A 13,970-nucleotide genomic window follows, 5' to 3' on the forward strand; every position below is an offset into this window, starting at 1 on the left:
CGAGGATTAATCTGAAGCTGTAATTAAGGAAAAAATCGCCAAAATTGCGGGTCCCTACCCTACACGTCATGGATACCAAGATCAAGTGAAGCCACGTGGTTAAGTCTGGGCGTCCATCCGGATTAAGACAGGAAAGCGAATCGGAATCTCTAAGGCCTACGGACGCCACGTGTCCAACACGTCACCGTCGATCAAAAAGACTAAAAAAATACTAGTAGTAATAAAAATATCTTCAACGAACCGAGGAAACAGAGCCAAAGCCCGAAGCTGGAGGGGCTGCTGGGATTTGCCATATATAAGCCACAGAAGCCCTTGTTCCCTTGTGTTCCAACACCTGGCAGTACGGTGCGCCACACCCTTTGTCTTTTTAGTCCTCTTCACACAAACCCTAGACCTCCCACTATACTTTCTGAAATGACAAGTTTACCCTTTCTTTCCCATTTTTTAATTTTCATCTTCACAACAATATTTGGTATTTCAAAACAAATCTATTTCTTTTATCTTCTTCCTAGTGTCAATTAAAGAAATAATTGAGTCATTTTGTTTTATAAGCACTGTATCATCATGCGAGTGGTGGTGGTTTAGTTGGTTAATAGCTGATATGAGAGGATTCTAGAGGTAATTTCGTAATTTCATGCAAAAGCACGGCTGTTCCTATAAGCCACCGCAAGTTGCTCCCTTCTCTCCTCTTCCTTCTCAATCGCCATCCTCTGCGTACACAAGAAAGAGAAAATTCTCCATAAAATAAGAAAGAGAAAAAAAATTCTCCGAGAAAACGAAAGAAGAAGGATCTCGCAGATAGGTTCCAAAACACCTCTCTCTCTTTTTCTTGGTTGAAAGAGGAAGGAAATGAAGAGCTGTGAGCTCTGCAAGTTGGCGGCAAGAACGTATTGTGAATCGGACCAGGCGAGCTTGTGCTGGAACTGCGACGCTAAAGTTCACGGAGCCAACTTCCTCGTGGCGAGACACGTGAGGTGTCTTCTCTGTCACACGTGCCAGTCTGTTACTCCGTGGAGGGCCGCTGGTGCCAAGCTTGGTCACACGGTCTCCGTCTGCGAGAGGTGCGTCAACGGCGGTGATCGAGAAGAGAGCGAAGCAGAAAATGACGACGAAGACGACGATGACGATGATGATGAAGAAGAAGAAGAAGTTGATTCTGACGATGACGTGTCAGTTGATGATGATGTGGAGGAGGACGGGGATAATCAGGTGGTGCCGTGGTCCACAGTAGTAATTACGCCTCCACCGAGTTCCAGTTCATCTAGTAGCGATGATTCTTCTGGTGGTGAAAGAGAGGTCTCTGAATCAACAAATTTGTTTTCGTTGAAAAGATTGAGAGAAAATGCTTCAGATCTTCTCTCTCAGGTTGGTTTTTTCTTATGATCTCTTGTCAATTCTTGTTTTCTCTTTTTTTTTCACTTTAAATTCTTTTTTCATTTCTTCATTCTCGTTTGGATTATATCATCTTTTTTATGAAATTAAATTGTTTGTCATTGATGTTTGCAGGACGATCCGGATCCTTCACCTTCTAAACGAAAGTACAGTTATCGTACTGTTTGGGGGACTCTGTGCAGACCAGATGACGACGCCGTTTCTGTTGACTCTGTGAGGCTGTTGAAAGACCAACCGATCCAACCGGATGGTTCACTTCAGTTTCAGGCCGATTCGAGTCCGAGAGGCGCGGCGAGTACGGAGTCTTTAGGAAAATTAGGGCCTGATAAAATCCAGTAAAAATGCTAAGTATGTTTGTGATTATAATCCCTTGGGCTAAGTGTAGCCGTCCGATTTGAGTTAGTTTCCCCTGATATTTATGATGATTTAACCTATTCTTACAATAGTCTTTGATTAATCTTTGACGGAATGTTGACCCGTGTAGTTAATGTACGCTAGTACTACTACTAGTTTGATGGCTCGTCCGATTTTATAACTCTGAATTTTTTGAGCGTTATGCTGTGGATTATCATCGTGGACCGACGTCGTTTTACGCTTTGTTGCCATTTTATACTTAGTAGGGCTTATTTGACACTTCATTGTTGTAAACGAAAAGGATGGTAAATATGTGAAGAGTTGGTGGCGATCCTCCGGGGCAGCAGCCTTAAGGATATGTGTACAGAGTGTGAATCTTAAAAGCAAGTGGTGGTGAAGAGAAAGTGAGTGTGTCCCTTAAATCTTTGAACGACATCCACTCGAAGAACGCTGCCCACCGTTTTCATCAGTCCTATGGATGTCAGAGTTTGTCAAGGAAATGCCATGGACAATCTCAAGGCACGTATGCCTATGAGCAAAGGCCGTCTTCGTATCTGATATATGATATTATCCCCTTGGGGGGGGACCGCTGCGCCCTGTCCCTCTGTCAAGGTTGTATGTGGCTGCTCCTTGAAATTGGAAAATTCTGAATATAGCTAACTAGCTAGCTAGCTAGCCTCGTACGTGTGAAGCACTTCCAGCCTCACATCCCCAAAAATGATTAACCCAGCAAGAAAGCCGTAACCCTGGTGGTGCATGGACTTGTATATTTGCCTACAATGCTCATTTCGTGTGCCCACACGTTTTATGTTGGAGTGTTCTCATTGCGCAAGATGAGCAAGTGTGTGTCATTTTATGAGAGAACTTTGGGGATGGTGGTTGCAACCAGAGGAGAGCTGTTTTTTATGGGATGTAGCGTTGTTTCTGGGGTACTCTGTTTTCAATTTCTTGGTTTTCTTATTGGGATGGGGTTTTTGTTGAAGTTACTTCATTCAACACCGCGTTAGGAAGATATTTTGGTTTTTTTTTTAATAATTTCTAGCCAAATATCTGGGAGCTTATGACTCCCACCACCACCAATGCACTCAACAAAGGATTTCTATCTTTCTTTCACGTATAGAGTATGGCCGGCCATCACATCAGGTGGGGGAAGCTCTTAAGGGTAAAGATGGCAATTTAAAAATGATTAATGTATATATTTAAAATTATTTTATATTTTAATAATTTTAAATTAAAATAAAAATTATGTGTTAATTTATAAAGTAAGCAGTGAATATATATATATATATATATATATATATTTTTTTTTTCTAACAGAAAGAGAATCTCTTTTCCGACTTTAATAAGGTAGGAATGCAACTTTATTTAAATTAGGAACAGACTCCGTAATATCCATTAAAAAATTAATCACAATCAACCCACGTACAATATGGTCAAAAATTTGCTATCCTCAAACAGAAATTGTGGTAGAAGGAGCCTCTTGGCTCTAATCAACCAATTAGATCAGCAAGACATTTCTAATCAAGCTTGGCGGGTGTGATTAAAGATTAAAGAATCACTTGGATGAAAAGAAAAGGATCAAGTGGGCTTGGGTATTTGTGGTGGAGATTTGTTTGAATGGGGTGGAAGGTGTGGCAGTGGTTGCGTGCCACTCGAAAATCTTCCCAACAACCGTCGAGATATTATGGGGTCTTTGATTGATCTAAGGATTCTGCTGACCATGACCTCACCATCTTAGACAATGACTCAAGAATATATATACATACATATATATATATATATATATATAGAGTATATATATATATATATTTGTTTCATGCTGACTACCCTTGAACGGGGAAAGAGGTTCCTCTTGTATCTCACGTTTCGATTTTAGGCCGTTCACTTGTGGTGTGGGTGAAGCCGAGGGCAGCTGTAAATAAATAAATAAATATTCTAATCAGCTGTTCAACATCAATTCCAACAAAATTAGATTGAAGCAAGCAAGTAATCATCCCGCCACAACTCACCATCGTCACTGTCTGTGGGTAGAGTGTCCGGTTTCTCTGTTTTTCCAATTTCTTTCTTACCCTCTACTTTAGAAAATATACATATCCTTTTATTGCAAAAACTGACAATAAGTATTTAATTAGACTTGGTGGGGGACGAAATTCTATATGTTGGTCAACTAAGTTTGGCGCCTTATCTCTTACGGACAAGTAGATACATGTTTTATTATATTAGGATAAATTTTATTAACATTTATAGGATAAATTACTATTGTCACAAGAGGTTAGATCCTTGATCAAAATCAGGAATTCAGGGTGGCCCTTATTACCAGCGTTAAGGCATTGTAAACATCGAGCTACACCGGCCTTTTTGGCGGCCATGCACCGTCGTTTCCTGAAAAAATGAGGTTTATCCACTACAATTGTTTTATGAATCCAAATTTGGCAATAGCCCCCCTTAATTTAACAATCTCCTATACTTGCAAGGCTAAATGCGCCTGTGGGAGAGAAATAAGTTTCCTAGAGTGCATCAATAATGTCCCACTCTTGGCAGCTAGCCACGTTCAACCAAGATGCCATCAAGTCTTACCTCTTTGCTCAAATGATATCAGTGCTCTTGATGCTACTAGCCTCAAATACCTCAATGCCGGACCTCCTTACACTTCGCTAAAATCTATATGCCTTTTTTTCTTAGGTTGTCCCCTCTTCTACTACTTGATAAAGTTTGCTTGGCGTACTTTATTTGGCCACCTACTGCAAAAATGACATCCACGTTCTCAACAAAACTACCAACATCCGGATGCAATGTGATAACAAGATGTAAGCAACCACCAAAAGGCACATCTGTAAATCAGGATCCAACCACCATGACAATGGCGTTTATTTTGCATCTATTATTTGTTATTTTCTTCAGACCATTTCTAAACAGAGCAGCAGCTAAAACCAAAATTATGGTCTCTATACCAATCATCAAGCTTCTGCCGCAACCGCAGACGTTTCCACAACATAAGCAGGGAAGCTGAGGTATAGTGACTCAAGGTCCTAAAAACGGGCTGTTGAACCAGAATTTATCTGGAACCAATTCCACACGACACATTTTAAAATTACATCCAAAAGGGGGATTTAAGAATCTAGAAACATAATTTTGTTGAAAAACCTCAAAGCAACCTACTTAAGCGGTGAAATAAGCTTCCAAGATCCAGGATCCAAGATCAGAATAATGTGACAATCATAGGATCCACAACAGTTTACGAAATATTGACTGGCTCACCACACAATTTCTCCAACTCACTTTCCAAAAGTTTCAATAAATTTGCTTTAGTTCGTCGATAAACCCACGCTTGAGCATTAAAATCCCAATCAAATCTGGACGGACCACTGCAAAGAAAACATTACCTTAAGAAAGAAAAATGATAATTTGTGAAAATGCTATCATGAAAACTGACAAAAACTTGGCATCATTTATGCTTCAAGAAACAAAATGGTCACAACAGGAATTGGGTAAAAAACACACAAGCAGTCTTACAATGAAGTGTTATTAGTTAAATATTGCTGTCAGCTACAGTCCAAAACACGAAATCATATGCATATAAACCAATAATCCTCCACATCTAAGTGATCCCACTAAATAGTAAAAAGTCAATCTTTGTAGAAAAGAATTAGATACAGGGTTCAAAGCAGTTGGAATTTACCTATGTAAGTTTAATGGAAGAGGCAATGCTGATGATGGTAACACATTTCTCTTTTTCTTCAAATAGGGGGAACATGATTCCCTCGTATTCGTACCCTAATTTTTTATTTAGAGAAACGATGGACATGTGAAGGTTCAAACTTTTTCCTGCCTTGTGGCCACTAAAAAGGGCAGAAGAGAAGAAAGGAAACAGCAACTGAAGTTGTAAAATAAGTTGTTGACATTACAAAATGCATAGATCATACCATGATGCCAACATTTAACCAGTCAATCTTTTAAGGACTAAGAGCAGCATAGCTTTAAATTCAAAATGACATGTTATTTTTAGGATGTTTACAACTTATACGGATGTTGGTGCCTATGCTGATTTAGATCACTAAAATTGTCCTGAATCTCTGCTTGTTTTCTTGAAAAGAGTACAAAGTTTTAGTTTGAAAATTTTGAGCTAACACCATTAAAAAAATAACTAATGAAGGCCTCTTCAGAAGGCATCACATCCAATGTTCAAGTTTTAGTAGTATATCTGATTTTTAGAACAAATATATACCCATTAATCATCGAGGACCAACTACTTCATCACTTTTACTCATACAAGGACCGTTGAAAACACAAGCAGGTCCAAAACCATCTAATTTTCATTCTATCTTAGAAAATAATCACCAGCTGAAATCTAAATGAAAAGTTTCAACCAATGAAAAAACCTTCTGGCAACTGACCCACCTTTCTCTGTATACATCAAAAGCCTTCGACCAAAAAAATAAATAGCTCAGTGAAAATTACATCCCAAATATTTGATTCACCTTGTCTTCTATCACTGAAAACTATTTAAGTAAAAACAAACACAACTTCAGTAATACCAGCATTCAGTTAACTCAAGTTTACTTAGGAGTTGAGATTAAAATAGTAAACTTTGTTTATGTACTGAAATTTTCTTGCATGCAACTTTACTACATTGGAGAAAAAGAGAGTGACTAGAAAGTAATGTGCAAATGACGACACAAGAACCATACCCAGTTCAAGGAGACGCAAATGTAAACAACACAACATCCTCAATTCCAAAGACCACGATGCCAAATCCAAGATTCTCAAAACCAAATAATGATGATAATAATAATAATAAAAAATAATAATAAAGAGGGAACAATTGATACCTTACTGGTGACGATAACCAAATTTGTCGATTAGGGGTCTGTTTATTCAACACATAGGTGCCCAAAGCCCCAAGTTTTAGTGTCAATACCTCATTCTACCAAATGCAAGCAATGTGTTAACCTCCAATCCAAACAAAGTAACTTCCAAACGGACCAAAGACGTTTTAACCTTACCCCGTAGTCCACATCGAAACCATCAATTTGAACAATATCACCATATTCCTGCCACACACCCAAAACTAAATTTAGCAAAAGAAAGAAAAAAGTTAATTCAATCGAAAAAAAAGGGGTTGCTTACCTCCAATTTTTCCTGGAGGTCATGGATCGTCGAATTAGCTATTCTATGAAATTCATCCTCCTGCAGAACCGAACTGTATCCACATTAATCATTAGAAAAAATCCAACTTGAACCTTTTCTGAGTAAATATTTAACGGGTAATTAGAAAGATGGATATTTACCGGTAATCAATGGCGGCGGCTCCCTGAGAATCATGGGGGAGATTGAGAGGGTCAGAGCAGAAGCGTCGAGATGAGGCGAAGGACCAAGGAGAGTGGCTAGGTCTCGAAGACCCTAGAAGAAGCAGAGCACGGGAGGAGCGGACAGGCGAGGAAGGCAGAGGTCTGAGAAGTTTAGAGATTCTTCTGAGAAGGGGCAACCTGGAAGCCATTGGCGATGAACTCTGCTAACCGGTAGCCCAAAAGTGGAAAGACGAGGCCGGGTTTAACCTTGAAAAAAGGGTTGTTGGGCGGATAAAAGAATGAGTTTCTGGGCTTTCTTGTAGTAGAATTGTGGGTCATACAATAATTTACATGGATCAAAAGTTTGAGCCCCCAATCAACTACATCAGCTCTTCTTTGTTGTTTTTTGGCCCAAACATTTCCCACCTTAAACTCTCCACTCTTATTTGCATTTTGATATTAGATTTTTTTTTTGTAAAATCAAATTGTGGATTTACATTATTTATTTTTATATTTTTATCACAATCAGATGAAGTTAATTTGGTCTTGAAAAAGAGACAATATTTACAATGCATGGCATGATTTAATAAAATAGGTTAGATTTCAATATTATGTATGCATTTAAAGGTGTAGATATGTGTAGCAATGTCACTAAGAATTCACTATATAAAGTTAGGGTTACATCCCCTCTTTCTCTCTACAACAACATTAAAGTCTCACTTATTGAAGAGCTGCATAGAAAATGATGATTCTAATGCACTGAATCCTAGCAATTAATTTAATTTGTATTATTTTTGTTATAAAATCACGTATCAAAAGTCAAGTACGTCTTTGTATTATACATAAAGTCTAGCATTTGATCATACTCATTCAATTTCACTTAAACTTAATATTGAACAAGATGAAATTTGAATAAAAAAAATCTCTGTTATGTTATTATTTTTTTATAGTGAAATTAGGTTCCTGCTTATTACCTTTCATCACAATTTTTATTACAATTAAAACACTAATCAAGATATATCTGAACATTTGAATTATTAGTTGGTATATGATTTTACTTAAAAAGCAAGATTTAAATTTTGGATTTGTTATAAAGTTTTGAGGTTAAAAAAAAAAAAAAAGGTCACGTGTTTTCTAAGGAATCTTTGGGATAGAGATGGGAATTGAAAATCCTAAAAATGGTCAACATTCCCATGGGCAAAGTATTCTTTGAAACATACGTATTTATGGGACTTGAACAAGTCATATATTTACTAGGTACGTTTATTCCAAAGCAATGACTGAATGACCTTTAAACTATTTTGCATCGTAAAGCCTGGATTTGGTTATTTAGCAAGCAATGGCCTACAATTAAAGAGCAATTAAAAACAAAAAGTTCAAGTGTAGAGGAGCCGTCCCTCCTCATTTCATATCTATGGTCACCATTCAACCTTGTGCAATCAATGCTATTTGGCTATCCATAGACTCTGTCCCCCCTACAACAATAACTTCCCCCTTTTCTCAATTAAATTAGTAATAAATATTTGCAACAAATACGATTACGAAAAAGCACGAAGATAATCATTAACAAAAAATCATTGGTACAAAGCAAGTATCCAGATACCAACCACCAATCCTAGTAGTAGCGAGTGCACTACGCTAAACCCTAATTCCTAAATAAACTCTCGAAATTTATTGCACAAAAACTATTATTTGTACTGATCTTCGATTTTAACCAAGTCATAAAAAAGGAAAGAAAACCAAATAAAATAAAATAAAAAACTTAGATTTCAAACACGTTGTTGTGATTTAAAATATAATAGGAATACTGCAAAACTCATGAAAGTAGGATCTTGTGATTACTATTTTGAAAGTCATGAATTTAGTGAATAAGAAAATTTAAACATGTAAGTGTATTTTTGTGATAATCTTCACATCCAATAGAAAAAGTAGAAAAGTCATATGGGAAACATGAGCAAGGTTTAAATCAAGGACGAGGGTGTGGCTGCTTTCACGTCAGGAGCAGGAGGACGGTGCTTGTTTTATGTTTGCTTAAGAGTCAAAATCATAGTACTAAATAACCTAATACTAGTGCTAAACCCTAATTATAGCTAAGCGAAGGTACATAATTTTGTTTTATTTATTTGTTTATTGGTATGGGATTTTACGCTTTCTCACATTCTTCACCAATCAAATAAACTTGGTTGCCTTTGGATGTTGCAATTTCCTTTGTTATTTTTGTCGGGAAAAGAAAAGAGAGACAGACAATTCCTTATAAGACGCCTATCTTTGGGTTGCGTAAAAGACAAAGATCCGCTCTTTCCTTGCAACTCTCTGTCCTCCTCCTCCTCCTCTCGTCTCTGATTTCTGGCTGCCTCTTAAAACAAACCCCAACTTCCCTAACATCACCTAAACATTCACGTTACTAGTTACTCTCACAATTACCTTTTTTAAAAAACAAAACTTTTAAATAGCAAAAAAATCAGGGCCGTTCATTTGGGTTATAAGATCACAGCCAAAGCTTAGGGTTTGCACTTACGCCGTTCAGTCAAAGGGGTTAAAAAATAAAATGTAGTTACGTAGTTTACGAAGATACAATAACAGGACAGGAACGTGTTAGTTTTTATTCTACTTTTTCTTGTTCAAGCAGCCTCCCTCCCCAGACAACCAAAGGTCCTTGCTTTGAATCAATCTGGCTGTAGAGAGGTAAGATTTTTTCCTTCTTTCTTTTCTTTCAACCTAAATAAAAACTGGGTCTTTCTTGTTTCATGCGTTTTGAGTGGTTTTCTTTCTTGGGTGTTTTATGAATGGTTAGTTTTTCTATCTTCTTTGTTTCCTCCCGTGACGCTTTTGTTTTTTTTTTTTTTATGGTTATTTGTTATTCTAAATCTCCTGCCTTTTTTATTATTTTTTTATTCATGTTTGCTTAGAATGAAGGCTGAATTTCTTTTAACTCGTTTTTGTTGGCATTTTCCTTTTAAATGTGAAGGTAATTTGTTGGGCTTGGATTAATGTTCCATATGAAATCTCAGTATCTCTTGTTGACCATTGGTTGTCTTTGATGAACAATCTGGTTGGTGGTCTTCTCTTTCATGGCTTGATTCTTATTTGTTCATTATCTGAGATTTTGTTCTCGATCAATATTCAGAATTTATCTAGATGATTGGTTTCGTTGAATGAATTTATTGAATGAAAGGAAAGTCTAATCTTGTTAGAGTAGTAAGAATACAATATGGAGTCTCATTAGATATTTATTTACAACTTGCCCTCGTAATGAGGATTTAAAGTTTCCTTCTTCTCTCCTTTTTTTCCTTAATCTTCCAATCCTTTTTGACTAAGAAGTCTGCTATGTTAAATTAGTTGGTTTCACATATCCAAAAGACATTGAAAAAAGAAACATTAGGCATTGCAATCTAATTGTCTATCCTGTTTTTGCTTGTTAAAAATTTTCTGCTGCATTCTTTCAATGTAGAGATTATCCTGAAATTTTTAAATTTTCTACATTACTCTGCCTACGCTATTCTCACTTCAGCATCTACTTGTAGATGATGTGATCCTTTTCTCTTTCTCTTTCATTATAGTCAGGCAGGCGTCTCTTATGCTCATTAGGGATTTGGCTATCCTAGTTGGAAAAGATTCTTTTTCACTCTGGCCGCTGCAACGAAACTAAACTTTTCTCGCACCTCAAAGTGGGTGTGGGGGGACAACGAAGGGGTGATTCTGCTTTGTGTTTTAAGGAGATCGAGATCATCACATATCTGGAGATTGCTGCGTGTTTCAGAGGGTTTTTCGCTTGATTATGGCTAATGTCAGTGTTTGTTAGGTCCCCAGAAGTTTGATTGTAGCTTGTCATTTTTAATGGTAGCAGAATTAGGAGTTTTTCTCAGGATTTTGAACCTTAATGATTAGAGTAGTTTCATGCTCATAGCTTTTATGTAAACACAACAGTAGGTCGTGTGTGGATGTAGCGTAAGTCTGTATCACCACAATGGTTAGGTTTTCATGCTTCAATGCTCACATCCAGAAACCAAAGGTAAGTCTGAGATTTGCTTCAGGTTTTTGACAGCTTACTTCAGTAAAATTTGGGTTATATACTGTAGTGTTTCCTGACTCAAGGATTCATTTGTCATCAGAAAACAGTCCAGTCATCTGTTGAAGCAATGCATAAGACTTTAGAAGATTCTTCGAGAGTTCAAGCCCCTAAGGATTTCAATAAAGCTACAGTCATGGACTCATTCTTGCCCACGGCAGAACCAATTGCTGAGATTCATGAAAGTGTCAAACCTATCATGAATTCTTCTTCTGTTTGCCATAGGTGGAAATCGGAGGAAATAAAACACGAAATTGATCTTGATACTGATACCAGGGTCCATCAGAAATGGCACCATCTTAAGAAGAGTCGGTCCCTAGGAAGTAGACTGTGCCTGGAAGGAAGGGTTCCTGGAAAAATTGATACAGACGATGAGACTGATCAAGGATTTTCTTCTGATTCCCATGACCATGGGTTGGTTGAAGCAGATGGCAGCAAACATACAGTAGTGAGCCAAAAAGCTCTGTGCTCAGAATCTGCTCAAGTAAGTTCTAACCATGTCAATAATGAACTGGTTTTCTCTATGGGAGACCCTCAGCATTCAGAAAAGGACGGCCATGATAATTCTGATTTACGTTTGTCTGGTGAGGGTGCGAATGGCTCTGGTGACCGTACGCCTAATAATGCACCTGTGATTGTAAAATCATGTTCTATGCCAAACATTGTTGCATCTGTACTCACTCCTGGAGGACATTCTCCTTTTAAATATCTAACACGCCGTCCAAGATCTTTTGAGGATGTACATGTTCTCAACATGGGAAGGAAGGAGATTACAATTTATGAGGTTGATACAGAGGTGATGCGAGAACAAGGAAGAGATGCTATCACAGATAAAAATCAGAAAAATAACTTTGAAAATTCTTACTATGATGGATATGATTCTTATAGTTATTCTGCTTCAGCAAAGGACTGGATACTGCCAGTTTCAGATGAGGTAAACCCGGTGAAAATCCTGCAAGAAGATTTGCCAGTTTCGGATTGGAATGAATTGACTGGTAAGGATTTTAAGATTAAGCGAATTGAGGAATGGGTTAATGATCTTGAACACTGCAGCCCGTTGGAAGAAACATATGAATTATACCATCCGAATGATCATGTGAAGGAGGAACCTGTTGTCTCAAATGGTTCTACTGCTGCAAAGGCGGATGTTAAGGTGACTCCTGGCATGGAAACTGCAAAAAGATATATATCCTCTTTGAGTGCCTCAGCAGCCACAGCTCAGCTGGCAAACCATGGTTTGGTTGTTATACCATTTCTCAGTGCATTTGTGAGCTTGAAGGTGCTTAATCTGTCAGGAAATGCAATAGGTGGGTATCTTCAACTGCAACAATATTAGTTTTCTTCTGCATTTGTCTTCAAATCTTGACATGCTTTAAAGCTTATGATTTGAAGTTTATGGAAACGTTCTTTTGTATAGATCTGCTTTCTCATTATCTATATGTGTGCTGCAGCAAGGATCACTGCCGGTGCTCTTCCTCGAGGTCTTCACATGTTGAATCTGTCAAAGAATAATATATCCACCATTGAGGGTTTACGTGAACTTACTCGACTTCGCGTGCTGGACCTGAGCTACAACCGAATATTTAGAATTGGTCATGGTATGTGACACACAACTGCAAGTGATTAGCTGTCCTATTTTCCTTGCTATACTCCTTACCTACCAGTACTTTAATCCTCTAATCTGCTTGACCTCACATAATTCATTGTAGGTTTGGCTTCTTGTTCCTCTCTTAAGGAGTTATACTTGGCTGGAAACAAGATAAGTGAGGTAGAAGGCCTTCATCGCCTCTTAAAATTGACTGTGTTGGATCTGCGTTTCAACAAAATCTCTACTGCCAAATGTCTAGGCCAACTTGCAGCAAACTATAACTCTTTGCAAGCCATCAGCTTGGAAGGTAACCCAGCACAGAAGAACGTTGGAGATGAACATCTGAAGAAACATTTGCAAGGCCTTCTTCCACATTTGGTTTACTTTAATCGGCAGGCTATTAAAGTCAGCACATTGAAGGATGCTGCAGAACGTTCAGTTCGGCTAGGCATCAGTGCCCATCAATTTGATCGTGGACTTAGATCAGAGCACAAAGCTACAAGGAAGAGTAACCATGGCAGTGCTACCCATCGGCCATCCTCTTCATCAACTCATGGTCATAAAAGTCAAGCCACAGTTTCCCCAAGACAGTCCAGAGGCAGGCATGGTCGCCTGCCTGCTAGCGGAACAAAAGCAACAAACAATCATCGAAATCACTATTTCGACCTCAGTAGCAAACTTCTGAATTTTAGATCGGAGCTTTCCATGCGAAGGACCCGAAGTGAGGGAACTCTGGGCCCTCTGTGAAGTCAGTGCCCTGCTTTATGCTGTCTGGTTGTTATACTATTCAGTTTCGAGTTATTTTGTTTGTGGTTATCGCAATAATTCGTCACTCCAGATATTTGGTGTGACCAGGCAAACAGTTGGATTTGCAAAAATTGGAGTTGTCGGTATTCTTCTGGTTTAAAGTTGCTTATTTTTGTCCAAGAAGATGAGTGAGAAACAGGTTGTGTTGCGTCAGTAATGGGATTTTTGTGTGTTTAAATTCATAAATTGTGCTTTTTCTCATTGGGGAAGCAAAGAGAGTAATGCAATCGAGAGAGATTGACGCTGAAGCCTGTTGCATGTTTTTGGCCACTTTTGAATAGGAGTGCTCCAATGTAATGGAAACGATTTACCTTTCAACTACGGCACTCTAGTAGAAGCAAAACATTAAAAAAGAGGTAGAATCCTATCTTTTGCCGGATTTGCCGTAAATGGTGATGGCGAGCCTGCCTGCCGCCGTTCCTTACCATTTGCTTGACAAGCAAAAGCCACTGACTGAATAAGCCAACATCTT

The 13,970-nt window shown here is 38.1% G+C and overlaps 3 protein-coding genes across 6 annotated transcripts; 2 read left to right on the plus strand and 1 right to left on the minus strand.

Annotated features, from left to right (window-relative positions):
* Nucleotides 546-1,963, plus strand: LOC18608573 (zinc finger protein CONSTANS-LIKE 3). The gene is made up of 2 exons (XM_007043346.2): nucleotides 546-1,365; nucleotides 1,507-1,963. The coding sequence occupies exons 1-2, from the start codon at nucleotides 850-852 to the stop codon at nucleotides 1,729-1,731; spliced, it is 741 nt and encodes a 246-aa protein (XP_007043408.1). The 5' UTR covers nucleotides 546-849; the 3' UTR covers nucleotides 1,732-1,963.
* On the minus strand, nucleotides 4,581-7,469 carry LOC18608575 (frataxin, mitochondrial). 2 transcript variants are annotated; one of them, XM_018116599.1, is made up of 6 exons: nucleotides 7,035-7,469; nucleotides 6,874-6,946; nucleotides 6,750-6,797; nucleotides 6,576-6,670; nucleotides 5,426-5,585; nucleotides 4,761-5,111 (listed from the first exon to the last, which is right to left on the minus strand). In XM_018116599.1, exons 1-5 carry the CDS (start codon nucleotides 7,241-7,243, stop codon nucleotides 5,426-5,428), a joined length of 585 nt encoding a protein of 194 aa, XP_017972088.1. In that variant the 5' UTR covers nucleotides 7,244-7,469; the 3' UTR covers nucleotides 4,761-5,111. The 2 variants fall into 2 exon arrangements, with proteins under 2 accessions (XP_007043410.2, XP_017972088.1); XM_007043348.2 differs by lacking the exon at nucleotides 5,426-5,585 and having other exon boundaries at nucleotides 4,581-5,111; nucleotides 7,035-7,448.
* Nucleotides 9,348-13,746, plus strand: LOC18608576. 3 transcript variants are annotated; one of them, XM_007043349.2, is made up of 6 exons: nucleotides 9,348-9,719; nucleotides 10,003-10,086; nucleotides 10,595-11,046; nucleotides 11,147-12,410; nucleotides 12,555-12,701; nucleotides 12,813-13,746. In XM_007043349.2, the coding sequence occupies exons 3-6, from the start codon at nucleotides 11,002-11,004 to the stop codon at nucleotides 13,436-13,438; spliced, it is 2,082 nt and encodes a 693-aa protein (XP_007043411.1). In that variant the 5' UTR covers nucleotides 9,348-9,719; nucleotides 10,003-10,086; nucleotides 10,595-11,001; the 3' UTR covers nucleotides 13,439-13,746. The 3 variants fall into 3 exon arrangements, with proteins under 3 accessions (XP_007043411.1, XP_007043413.1, XP_007043414.1); XM_007043351.2 differs by lacking the exon at nucleotides 10,003-10,086; XM_007043352.2 differs by lacking the exon at nucleotides 10,003-10,086 and having other exon boundaries at nucleotides 10,599-11,046.

Source organism: Theobroma cacao, chromosome 2 (genome assembly GCF_000208745.1).
Source record: "Theobroma cacao cultivar B97-61/B2 chromosome 2, Criollo_cocoa_genome_V2, whole genome shotgun sequence".
Taxonomy (NCBI): domain Eukaryota; kingdom Viridiplantae; phylum Streptophyta; class Magnoliopsida; order Malvales; family Malvaceae; genus Theobroma; species Theobroma cacao.

What these genes read in the sequence shown, in the direction of transcription:
- LOC18608573 (XM_007043346.2), top strand. Translation starts at nt 850, where the DNA reads ATGAAGAGCTGTGAGCTCTGCAAGTTGGCGGCAAGAACGTATTGTGAA. An exon ending in CTTCAGATCTTCTCTCTCAG is followed by an intron (nt 1,366 to 1,506) that starts GTTGGTTTTTTC and finishes TGATGTTTGCAG; the next exon opens with GACGATCCGGATCCTTCACC.
- LOC18608575 (XM_018116599.1), bottom strand. Translation starts at nt 7,243, where the DNA reads ATGGCTTCCAGGTTGCCCCTTCTCAGAAGAATCTCTAAACTTCTCAGA. An exon ending in ACCTCCAGGAAAAATTGGAG is followed by an intron (nt 6,798 to 6,873) that starts GTAAGCAACCCC and finishes GGTGTGTGGCAG; the next exon opens with GAATATGGTGATATTGTTCA. An exon ending in TGGTTATCGTCACCAGTAAG is followed by an intron (nt 5,586 to 6,575) that starts GTATCAATTGTT and finishes TGCCCTTTTTAG; the next exon opens with TGGCCACAAGGCAGGAAAAA.
- LOC18608576 (XM_007043349.2), top strand. Translation starts at nt 11,002, where the DNA reads ATGGTTAGGTTTTCATGCTTCAATGCTCACATCCAGAAACCAAAG. An exon ending in CTCACATCCAGAAACCAAAG is followed by an intron (nt 11,047 to 11,146) that starts GTAAGTCTGAGA and finishes ATTTGTCATCAG; the next exon opens with AAAACAGTCCAGTCATCTGT. An exon ending in TCTGTCAGGAAATGCAATAG is followed by an intron (nt 12,411 to 12,554) that starts GTGGGTATCTTC and finishes TGTGTGCTGCAG; the next exon opens with CAAGGATCACTGCCGGTGCT.